This window comes from Patagioenas fasciata, chromosome 6 (assembly GCF_037038585.1).
Source record: "Patagioenas fasciata isolate bPatFas1 chromosome 6, bPatFas1.hap1, whole genome shotgun sequence".
Lineage (NCBI taxonomy): Eukaryota > Metazoa > Chordata > Aves > Columbiformes > Columbidae > Patagioenas > Patagioenas fasciata.
The window spans coordinates 11,996,243-12,009,114 of NC_092525.1; the positions used below are offsets into that span (position 1 = coordinate 11,996,243).

The 12,872-nt window shown below is 45.0% G+C and overlaps 1 protein-coding gene across 8 annotated transcripts in view; it reads right to left on the reverse strand.

Moving 5' to 3' along the window:
* Positions 1-12,872, reverse strand: part of ST3GAL3 (ST3 beta-galactoside alpha-2,3-sialyltransferase 3) — a 195,720-nt gene that overhangs the window by 55,405 nt on the left and 127,443 nt on the right. For all 8 annotated transcript variants that reach the window (XM_065841848.2, XM_065841851.2, XM_065841849.2 and 5 more), the window contains one exon: positions 5,744-5,807. In XM_065841848.2, the coding sequence (XP_065697920.1) occupies positions 5,744-5,807 (64 nt within the window). The remainder of the gene's footprint in view (positions 1-5,743; positions 5,808-12,872) is intronic.

A 12,872-nucleotide genomic window follows, 5' to 3' on the forward strand; every position in this document is an offset into this window, starting at 1 on the left:
CTACCCAGTTGTCTCTGAGACATAACTTCTTAATTGTATGTTTTGAAGAATACCGTGCTATAATTCAAAGGCTGGACACTATAGACATTCCCCTCTATATGTTTCCCACTTACTGTTAGGATGATGGCTCTTACCAATTTTGAATACAGATGTGCATGTTTCAGCCTCAAACCACTTAATCGCATTCTTCCCTTTTCTGCTAAATTAAAGCACCATCTACTGTCAGCAGTCCCTTCCACATCTGCATGTGATCCACTTATTGACAAACCACTGTGTGTAAACATCTACCTCTAGGTGTATAATCAGTCATGGGTCAGACTGGTGAGCACGAGAGAAAAGAACCAGTTCCACCAGCCAAAGCTGTTCCAGAGCCCCTCTTCATGGCCCTGTTCCCACATGGCACTTGTAGACTGATCAAAGCCCATTCTGAATTTTCTCTTGACCATAAAAACTGGAGCGAGCTCCTCACACCTCTTACGGTGCGGCAGCTCTCCTAGATCTTGAGTCACATTTGCGGTACCTCCCTGAACCATTTTCACCCTCTCACCAGATCTCTGAAGCACTGACTCTGGAAGACCAGTATGTGGAGCTAACGCTGCTCAAAGCAGGGTCCCTTTTACACAGAGACTTCATGTATACCATTCCAATGTTCTTTTTATAGCCATTGGTTTGCAGAATGTAACCCTCATCCTGTAAGCACAATCTGCGTGGCCACCTCTGAGATGCCTGGCTTTTGACTTGGCTCCAGTAAATAATTGCTCAGAGAAGGGCCTTATGAAAAGGTCTAGACTGACCTGTCCCTCCCACTCCTCACCTCACTTTCCCAGTCTTCGGCTCTGGGAAATTCTCCTATTGTAATTTTACATTTTCTCCAGATTGATTTTAACCACTGCAATCTAATCTTTCATCTTCTAGCAGCTTTTTCTTCAATTTCATTCCAGGGTACTCAGCCCACTCTCCTCACAAAGCTGGAAGTTTCTGTTGCATGCTCAGAAAGCAGTACTCAGGTGCAGATTGCTTCCTTCAGGTGCACATGATGAAGATAAGGTGAGTCTTGGGCTTTGCCTGGGTTCTTCACATCAGACGTGCACATCACATCTGGACAGCCTGGACTTTTGATCAAGACCCGGCAGAAAGGAGCTTGCTTGGTCTCACCAGCTTTGGCAGTCACACTGTGGGACAGGAGAAGATTGCAGGGCCACCCAATGGCTCTGTAAAAGTGAAGCATTTGGCAGGGACGTCAGGTACCTGACCTCACATCCCCACCAGAAGTTCGGACACTTGGCACCAGTGCAGCTGAGCTCCTTCACCACATTGACTGATGGAGCCCGAGCATGGGAAACCTGCAGAGTCACTGCTGGTCCCAGGCAAGTTACCGGCTGGAGAAACACTGTGCAGGCAGCATCAGTTTCAGTTCAATTGTTTCTCCACAAAGAGGTGTGTAAATACCTCTTTGTTTGTTTACATAGTATGTCAAAGCTGTATTTCTTTTCCAGAAGAGCTCAAGGACTGAACACATCAGATACAGCCCAGGTTTGTTTGCTACCACGGTGGTATGAGAAGGAGGGTCACGGACTTTCCACACCAGAAAGACCCTCCCTAAAGCCCTAAGCTGGGACCTGCAGCCAGATGTATAGCCTGACACAGATGCTCAGAGGTTGAGTTCATCTACACCAAAACCGCAATTCATACAGACTTTCTTGAACAATATAGCACTGTAAACACATGTATGCGTTGTAGCGATTGCTACTTCCTCCTCCTCTCTTATCAAAGCACTGGAGGGATTTGTCAGGGGAGAAAAACCACAAAGCCTTCCTTTACGCAACTTTGGAACCAAAAGCTTTGAGGAAAGATATAACAGAATAATTAAAAAACACATCTTCAGGGTAACTGGTGCTTAGGGAGGCTTAGCATATTCTGGTTTGATCTGGCTTGCTGCTACTTAAACTGGTGCTATCAGCCTGAGCCAGAGGGACACACACATCTCTTCTGCTCTATCAAGTTCCTTCCTCACTTGTTAGTTATATGCTGCACTAGTAGACACTCCTCTTGGTTATAAACTCACGCTCAGTTTTTTGTCATTACCACCTGGAGGTAATACAGAAGAGTCAGTCAGGCTTTTATATTGGTGTCTTTTCATAGGAAATTTACAGGTCACCACAGCAGAGATTTAACCCAAAAAATCCACTGAAGTCCGGCCAGCAGATGAGCCGTGGAACTAAGAAACCAAGCCCTGATCGATTTGTGGATGAGGGGCAGACCACTGGAGGAGCCACAAAACAAGTAGTGAAAATGCCAGGGATGTCGGGCCTGGAAAAGCCACAAAAGGGCAAAAGAATTCTGAAGTGACTGAAGCCCACTAACATCTGTGTTAGGGAGAAAAACATGGCAACACTGAAGGAAAAGACACTAATTCTTAAGTCCCCTGGATCTCCAATCACCTGTAGAAAAGCTCAGAGCTGAGTTGCAACTATGCTGACAAACACAACTACAGCTTTACCCGCCTCCTGCCCTGGAGCAGAAGCAGGTCACTATGAGCAGTTCAACACAAAGGTGCCACAATAAGGAGTCATGAAGAAAACAAAAAAGGACGGCATCACTTACACTATGTTACAGGTGTGAATTATAGCATTTGTTCACATGCCCTCCAGCTGCTGCTGGTTATTAACACAACTCTCCTCAATGGAGGGATTAGCTGGAGTGAGTTGGCAGAGCTGCCTCAGGACGATGAAAGGTGTATGCACACCCGGAAGGATTGAGTTTGCCTCGTTTCAGCACCGTGTCGGTACATTGTGTCAGAAAAGGTGCATTAGGATGCCCTTTTGGCACAGGGATAATCAAACAAACAAGTTCACTTCCAGGGTTTACGGGAGGCAAGCGAAGGTAACATCTCAAGGGACAGCTTTGTGAAGGAGGGCAGAAATGGAGAAGCTTGGGTGGGGACAAGACCAAAGGCTTGATGTAGATCCCCCACCATACAACTCTAATCCCTTCCTTCCTCCCTGTGCTCTCACGCAGGGCTCTGATCTCACCTCTCCTGCCTCTCCCACCGCTCCCCTGGGAACGCCGCGTTCAGCGTGTGCTTACATGAACATTCGCTTTAATGGGTTCAGCCGTGCTCGCCCTCCCCTCCTGTTCCCAGCCTCTGCCTCTCCTCCTGCCGTGCAGCGCTGTGCCAGGGCAGCTCTGTACATGAAGTCACTGCAATGACCTGAGCTAAGACACAAAACGTTTAAACTGAAGTAATTTCAGTGACCCACTTTAAAGTCCCTCTTTAAATCACGGCAGCACAAGGAGAGGACAGGGAGCTACAGTCCAAGAGCAGGCGGCAGCAAAGATAGCTTCTTAAAGTTAAATGTTGGTGTAACTCCATCCTAAAGACCAGGTGAACCTGGTGCTTTTTGCCTACTGCTAGAATAAGCCTCAGAGAGGATACAAGTAAAGGGATTCACAAGGTCTCCTATTCTGACCCTTTGTGCCACACAGACTTCAGCTGAACATCTTACTTAACTCTTTCAAAATAAGGCATTTTTTAAGCTCTCAGGTCAATCTCCAGTTGTGGCACAGAGCTGAGCAAAGTGGGGAGGTCTAGACCTTCTCCTTGACCAGTGAGCAGTAACGGAATGAGCTGAACCTCAAGGTCCTGCTCCCAGCACACTGGAGCTGCCAGAGAGGAACTGCCGGTCTCTGCTTTGAGCTTGAGACAAGGTGAGAAAGTAGTTCACCTTCCCTCATTAGGCTACTCCATCAGCTCTTCTAGAACCCAAAATAGCAGATACCCATTGCTGCCAGCCCTGTAAATCACTGAAGATCACAGCTGAGGAACATTTTGGGAATCATACCCAAGTCTTCATCTACGCCCTACTCACCAAGCAGGTTGACAAGAGCAGCACCGTGGTAGCCTGGAGACCTCCCAGAGCAGCCAGGCTCTCTCTCTCCTAATAACCCTCTGTTGCAACTCCATCCAGCTACTGCTTTAGGCTCTTCCTTGTGACTTGCTATCCCACCCCAGCTTCACTTCCAATCTTTCCTCTCCAAGACCTGCTCACTTGGAAGAGCTCTGGGAGGTATTTGTCTGTGGGGCATATGCACTACACAACCAGCATCCACTGCTTTGTATTTATCATAGAAGTTCCCAGGAAAACAGTATTTCCCCAAGGTAACTGTGTGTTTACAGGCATATGCACCACCAAACCTTGTTACTGCAATACTACAGAAATACATTTCCAGGTTGTTCCTTAGGTCTCCTTTATGCTTGATATCTTGGGGACTTTACATATTAACACATTTCATGAAGGCTGAATGTCCGATCTTTTCTATCTTTGCACCAAACCCTTTATAAGTAATGCAAAACCAAAGTGAGCAGCTCACGCTAGAGTGGCTGTTTCACAACCTCCTAAGAAATTACTTTTAAAGAAAACAAAACACATTACACTCCTCAAAGAATAAATGAGCAGCAAGAGTCATAGTTACATTAACATTCCCTGCAAGAATCTTCCACCTGCCCTCGATGTCATTAACACTAATTTCCCATAAGCAACCTTCTGAAAGAGTCTATATGTGGATTTTTCAAGAGACTAAAATCTTAACTCTCCAATGAGAGCTGAGCTCTCACCAGATGGGTGAGACTCAGTGTGCAAAATCTCTAAGAAGGCAATTTGTAAAACGACTTTGCCTTCTAAGCATCGTTTCTCAAATTAATCCAACCTCTGCAGGCTACCCCTACCTGGCATTGCTGTGAGGCAAGGCAAACTTCAAAGTAACTTAAATTAGCACATGGATTACAAGAAACTAAGAGTAAACTTTCACACAGAGAGTAAATCCCAACTCTAACTACAGCAGGTGAGACCTACAACCAGTGTGAGAGATGAAAGGCTGGAAACCTTGTGGACTTTGCCATGGAAAAGTGGGCAGAAGAGGAGCTGGGCTAGGAAATAAAACCAATGTGTTTAGATGGTGGGAACTGTGCTATTAGCCTGGGTTCAGAAGCACCACTGCTTGGAAAGGAATAGTACCAGGACTTTGAAAAGCGACCGTGTCCCAATAAAAACCTCTGACAGCTTCTGAAAGAAACCACCTCTGGCACTAATTGAAAACTGCAGGGCAAAGGGAAGGAATGACAGAAAAGCAAGGATAGGAAAGACTAAAGAACTATCAGCAGGAAGCTGATCGTAAACATGACAGCAAGTTTCAGAAGGAACCTCAACAATAGGACTGAAGAATGAAAGGAGCTTCTGAAGGCAGCAGTTCAAATACCAAAGGCCCAGGAGACCACTATCGCATCCTGGCACAGGCTTGGCCAACACAATCACATATTCCTGCTCCAGGAGCGAGATGTTGATGAAACATTGTTAGAACAAGCCAGTCCCTTCTTTTCCTCTAAGAGTTTCTTGTGATCCCATTGCTTTGTCAGAAAGGCTGGAAAAGAATGATGTATTTATTGCAAAGCAGCTATTTACTTATTTGAAAAAGGAGCAAGAGGGTGTACTGTGACACCATATAAAACAAAAGATTAGGAAATAGTCAAAAGGTACATTTTTCTACTCATGTTTGACTTAAAAGAAGTCTCCAGAGTTTACAGATTTACTGGAAAGAGGACTCCGTTTCTAGCTCCTGATCTACTTCCAAAGCACCGCCAAATTTATTGGCAACAATTTCTGGCAAAAATATCTAGCAAAATTTATTTAGTACACGTGGAAAACAGTCACTTTTACTCCTTTTATTCTAAAAGGTCTCATCTTACCTGTCAAGAGCTGGAGTTAGACGGTAATCTTTGGTTGCTGACAGGATGGCTTTGATCAGATTATCTGGGGAGAAAGGAAGAAGACATTAGGAACAAGTTCTAACTTCTAATGGAAATGAAAAACAAAGTGATGTAAAGCATCCGAAGCAGCTACTTGGAGGATCTGAAATAATGTTCACATTAGGAATAAACACCTTAACTTGCATATTCCTGTTTTCTCTGCACCGTGACTTTCACGGACTGGTGGCAAAGACGTATTTTGTGCCAAATTCTGATGCAGTGTCCAGATGCCTTGCACAGAGAGGGTGACAAGGAACAAACACGGTGCAGTTTAAGGCAGTGGTTTCACACCCGCTTCCCTAAGACTGGAGTTTCACAAGCACTTCAGACATGAAGAAGCCAGTGTCGCTACCAATGCTTGCTTTCAGGAAAGCTTTTCTGCAGCTGAGGGGTGAACTGGATATAGGAACAGAACCAGGTTAAGACCAATGCTTTTTATTTTCCTGGGTTACTTTTAGGTTCAGTTCCTCAGTCTGGTGTCCTTCATGGCAGAATCCAAGTAATCCATCGTAGCTGCTTAAAGAAATGCCCATGGAACCACAGGCTACACTGATAACCAGTGAACTCTGCAGCAACTAGATGATATGTCTGCAAGTGTAGACACGTGCACGCAAATTAATTTTATTAAATTGTACAAGCATAATGATTACACATAAATAATTCTATCGACTATGGAAATTTCTGAGTCTGCTTCCTTCTAGATTTTACCCTTTGTCACTAATTTTTCCACCTCTCCTCTCCACAAAGGTCCAAACCGCTTTATCATGAGCTGCTCAGGGCCAAGAAGCAGCAATGCTTTGGTTAGTCTGGCTTTACAAATGCATCTGTAACTCCAGAATATCTGTACTGGTCTGATAAAAAGTCAACTGTCTCCAAATCCTGACCCTAACTGTGGCCTTAAGCAGATGCCTAAGAGAAGCATAAGAACAAAGCAAACAAAGCAGACACAATATTTCTCTGCAATTCTCTTCTACCATTTGATTATTTTCAAATAATGGACTTCATGGGTCAGGTAGCGTCTATGTATCTGGCAGCCCTCAGTGATTTCTCGTTCATGAACTCAGAATCCTTCTGGATTCCTATGGACTTTCAGTCACTTCCCTTTCCTGATTTTGAATGTGGCTTCTCTGAGCATTTATACCAGAAAAGACTGTGAATAATTAGTCCCCTTCCACTTTCCTTCGGAGATAGTAAATATCTATCATATTCTTCCCTTAGATATATCAGTCAACTAGTTCAAAAGTTCTTAGGAAACAATCAGTCAAGAGGAATAAGTCTCATTTCTTTACAAAAGATTAAAAATGACACAGGAACATTAAGATGACTGACATCAAGTGGTTGTTTACAGTGAACTTAAATAGTTTTCCTGATAGACACTACTTACTGCAATCAGCATGGTTAGGGGAGCCCCTTTCAAATAAAGAGTTCTGTCCTTATTTACAGTATCGCTCTGCAGAAGCTACAGGCTGAGGGTGTGGGATGAACACCCATGTGCTTTGAACCTGACAACAAACCGGTGAGACACACAAGGTAGACAAACAAAGGCGATAAACAGAAGACTCTGACGGTTCCTTTGAGATTTAGGGAAGTTTTTGACATGGCATTACTGACAGCTCCCGCCAATCATTACAAGCTGGGAACTGTCATTACTTTCAAAAGGTTATATTTTGGAGTGGAGTAAGGACAGAGGCAATTTGTAGCCTAAAAGCAACTTACTCCGCTAACAAAATAGAGGTTTTGTTTAGTGTTCTTTCATCTGAAGAATTCCTTTTGCCGCGTTGGCAGCAGGCTCCCCCTCCAACAGGAATGCGATTTCCCTAACCCTGCTGCAACAGCCGTAGGTTGCTGTGACCTCTAATGGCACCAAGCCACCGTCCTCTCCTTGGCCTGTCTCATACGTTGACTTCTACTGGACAGTATACGTTACTGTGGCTGTTTTCCCACAGTCTCAGAAAAGAGATCAAAGGATTGCATGTCAAGGGCTGCAACTTCTCATCTACCAAGCTTTTCATTTGCCAGGTTTGCTCTACCACCCACAACTTAACACCCCAAACTACTCGAGGCCATCTGTTATACCAGATTAAAAAGCACAGTAAAGGAATAAGATTGGCTAATGCACTCAAAATAATTCTGGTTTTCTCATCTTGCCAGCTAATTAGGAATACCTTCATAGTGAATGCTCAGGAAGGAAACATGACTACTTTAGGACTGGATATGGCAGCATTTGGGATGGGGATGCTCCCCATTCCCATAATCCAGAGAGAAAACACAAACAACCAACAATATAGGACATTCACTACAGATTATGAATGGCCAAATGGCAGATCTCTCTTCAGCAGTCCCCACAGTCCAACAACACACGGCATCCAAAAGGGCTGGAAGTTGTGCAAATCACAGTGCTATCATTCAAAACTGCTGAACGAAGCTCAATAAAACACCAAGTACTTCAACGCCAAGTGTTGACTCACAGCAGGAATGAAGGTGGCACAGATGCCCTCGGTTCCAGTTCAGCATCCTCAGCAGAAGCCAGGAGCTGGAGTCATGAGCACTAACAGGAGAAGCTAACGGCATGCGCAGAGAAGAGGCATTAGATCATTTTGATTGAGCTGGAACTCTACTGGAACACGGACACTACAATGCTGCTGAGTTGGGCACCTGCACTGGGCATCTTGTTCACTGGTACCAGGACAGAAGGACAAGACCTTCTTCAGAAGGAGCTTCTGTATCTTCCTGGGGCAAGGTCTGAAGGATGGGAAGGATGTGGTTGATCTGCAACATTCCACAAGACAATGACAATACCTACAATAGAGAAGCACTGGCAGGATGTTTACCAACAGCTGGGTCAAGGTGGGGAGTCACTTGAAATCAACACTACAAAGACTACTATTCACAGATAGTTACTTTCAGGACACAGAGCAGTGCTCATCTCCAGACTATGACTAAAGAAAAACACAAACCAGGAGAGCAGGTGTATTATGTAAAGTTAATTGAGGGAGCTTGCTTTCTGCAGGGTGAGAAATTGAAAAGGTGATGAGTATACCTCGTATACCTCGGTACTGAGTGATAACAATGGGTGCAAGTGCATGACAAATGCTAGAAAGAAAAATCCCTTCCTGTTTCAAGTAACAGGATCTGTGCACAGCCACTGGCTGAACACTGATCCGTCAAGGACTGAAAGCAAGTTTTGCAGGGGTAAAAGAAAGGCCAAATCTTCAAGACCTGAGCCACTGAGGCTGCTCCAGCATACACACAACATGACTGGTATCCCTACGATCTAGGCAACAACTGACACGTTCTATCTTCGTGCAGTAGCTTCTGGGCAGATTCAAAAAACTGCTCTACAGACCAGTGGCAGAAAGGCTACCAAACCAGTTTTGACGCTGTACACATCGACGCTGAACTTCTAAACAACTTGCACTAAACCATTACCTGAGTTAGTAGCAGATGTGACCAGCAGCAGACCTGGCACGCTGCACCTCGGCCACCAAACCCCCCCACCGGGGTGGGACAGCTGGTGCCAGGGCAGAGTTTCTCAGGGGCCCGCATATTCTTAGGGGAGAGGCACAGAGTTCGTGATTGGGACCTACTTGAATTGAACGTGGCAAAGAACAAAGAACAGAGCAACCCAAGATCAGTGTTTCAGGGGAGCACATTCTGTTCCTGATAGCCTCCAGCTTTTCTCCATTCATCCATCCATTTCATTTTCTGATTTTTTTTTTAAAGGCACCAGCTGTGTAGAGCCCTTGCTTTAACACGAACCTGTGCTTAAAAGAAAGCTTTTTTTATTAGGGCAACAGCTATGCAAACAATTTGTTTTGATTATTTCTTTTTCTTTGGCAGATGGTTTACCCAGGTTGTGAAGAAACCACGGCGCAGATGCCGACACAATGCTAGCCCAGGCACAGTTTCCCTCTTGCTAGGCAAGTGAGGAAAATAGACACGGTAGGGGGGTCTGCTCTGCCTTGTACACCAGTGCACCAAGGAGGGGCCAGGAGATGCCTGAGTGTACATGTTCTGAATACTACCAAGGTATGTGTGCACTCACCCCTTGCTTCCCGGGACCAGGCACACAGCCAGCTCAGGTGTAACAGAATCCATATTGCTCAGAAACATTCCCATTCAATTGGTCTCTAAGTCTTTGAGGGCGATTTCCAGTCTGGAAAAGTTTCAGCTACTTTTGTTGAATGCAGAACCCCAGCAAACCAGCCTAGCAGACATGGCTCAGCACCATATGCCCAGGACCATGAAGCGTGGAGAGCACGGTGCAGAGGCCTGCAGGGCTCCATGGAAGGTCAGCTCAGCTCAGATTAAGCAGAACTTATTACCTGCCATTCGCTGCTGCAGAGCCAGCAGCTCTACGTCATGTTTACCCTGCAGAAGGAGAGCTGGCAGCACTGTACCACGGCTACCTTGCACCTTCCGTGGAATCCTTCAGACATACTGAGCAGGCAGGGACAGAACAGTACAGGCAAAACCATGCACTTCTTCCCTGTCACCCTCCTCCCCTAACCACTAAGGATAAAAGATGAATTCATCTTTGAAAAGCATTTAATCTTTGGCCTCTTCCCAGCTGCCAAACAGGCAGCCCAGCAGGTGCTAATGAGCTGCATGCTTTGTGAAATACAACCTTGCCACTGGAATCTGCATTCAAACTCCAGAGCTGTCTCATGTAGATCATCCAACAGCCACTCAGTGGCTGCAGTTTTGGTAATTGCTTGAAGGCTGAGTAAACCCAACAGCAATATCTCTTCCTCTGTCCTGTTGCTCCTATTCATCCTCACAAGATTCAAGGCAGATGTTATCAATACTAAACCCTTTCTCCAGTCTGCAGTCAAACACAGATGTTTAAATGGCAATGGCAGTGTCATCATCCTTAGGGCAGCAGATTTTGGCTGTCCTGGAGCAGAACACACCTCAGCAGCAGCTCCAGGGCAGCCCAGCAGTTGTGTTAGTTCCAATAGCTCATGTCCCTAAGAGCAAATCGTAATGCAGTCATCCTGCTTACCTGAAACCATCTCTATGGTAGGCATAAGAACATAGTGTACATACATACGTTACATATAGGGAGGAACATAGATGCTGTTTAATTTTAGTTGAAGTATTAGGCAAGTGAACTTATTCCATAACAGTAAAAATACGTGGTTTTTATGCAGCTCTTTCAAGTCAAAAGCTCTTAGGTGATATATATACATGCACAGGTAAACATGACATGAATATTCCTGAATTCTCCCTCTCAGGTCCTCCATCCATTCTCCTCATTTCTGAAAGCAGTAAATGTCTTTATAATCTGAGAGAATCAAACTTACTGAAGGTCACAAGGCAAGTTAGTGACATAACTAGGAAAAGAATAAGGCCTTTGACTCCTAGATAAGGAGCCCTCTCTGCAAAGGTGTTCTTCAGATAGCCCTCTGCCTTACCTGTTCTTCACAGGGGTCTGCTACCACCCTTTAATGATAAATTAATGGAAATGAACACCAATATCTTGCATTTGCACCCTCACTTTCTCTCATTATTACGTAATGAACACATCACCACGGCAAGCAATTTACTGCAGTTTTCTGCAGCCGTGGTTTGCTTATTATTGCTTTTTTTTTGTCATGGAAAACTTAGATTATTGGAGACAGCGGGAGATTTTTTAACCCATTCATCTCCCAACCACCACAAACATACTGTTATTATACAAACAAAGCAAGAAGCGTCTGCATATTTTCCTCTCATCTACAGAAGGAGTTGACTACACGTATGTAAGAATCCTGAGTTATCATGACATATTCTATCAGCTTTGCCTTATAACATGAGAAGATTCAAAACCAGGTCAGGGCTGCATGATTTCTCTGAATGCAAGTACATCTTGACTTCAGGCTGACCCCGAAATTTTCAGACATTTGGAAAAACTAACAGTAAATAGTTAGAAATCAGGTGGGCTGTGACCACACACCAAGAACCAGCACAAGTCTCAATTCTAGCCTTTTTCTGTTATTTATGTGGAGGAATGGAGACCTTCACTGTAAATGTCAACGCTGCTGCTTTGAATGCATAAGCTTCTCGCTTGTATTATTAAAAAGCAGATGGGAGACTTTTCCACTGCACAGGGCTTACTGTGGCCATCTCCCGGCGTCTACCTTCCATCCGCCTTGAGCGCAAGGCAAACTGGGCTCTTCACGCACTCACAAGTCACCAAGAGAAGAGGCTGTAGTTTTTCCAGCTGTCCACACCAGCCGTTTTCCTCAAAAATCAGTAAGTCCACATGCCCTTATTGCCAGCAGTAGGTATTTGAATAGCGTGCATTAGGGTCAGGGAACTGCTGCAGTTCTTCATGTTTGCCCACCTCCACAGCTGGTCACCCAGCTGCCACATCTCCAGGGCACCGGGCATCAGCTTCAGCTTTTGGGAATACGCTGACTAGAGTGAGGTTGATAGACACCCTTGAAGGATGTCAGTCCCCTCTGCATATGGGTCCCTGTCCCATGACAACAGAATGCCACGTGTGTGTCAGCTTCCTGGGGAGAAAAACCTAAACACCATCAGTGCTATGAATGACACAAATCGCAATATTTACAAATGAGCTGCAAGCACAAACCCAGCGCAAAGATAACTTGACGTGAAAGTTCAGCTCTGTACAAAGTTCCTTCTTCAGCATTTTTTTGCTCAAGATGCCACTCCATACAGGAGCTGAGAAGTGATCTTTCACAGAAGGATTTGCCACCCTGGTGCCCAGCACAAGGCCATGGACCCAAGTCCCACCATGTATTCTTGTCCTCCAGCTGTCTCCCAGAAACACCATGTCCGGCTGTAGACCGACAACGTTATTTGTACTTTAGTAAAGCTGTGAATCCAGTGAGCCCAGTAAATATCAAAACGAGCATGAAATTTCCTCCACTGCTTCTTTTTATTGATCAGCTAACTTCATGAGGTCTATGCAGGTGAAAAGAAGCTACAAAGACTTCCAGAACTCAGGAGCAAATTGCAAACGCATGAACGAGCTCTCAAAGACAGTGAACTACAAACTGCGGGAATCTGTCCCCACATCGGCTCTTGTGAGTAAATACAATCAAATGGTCTCTTAAGG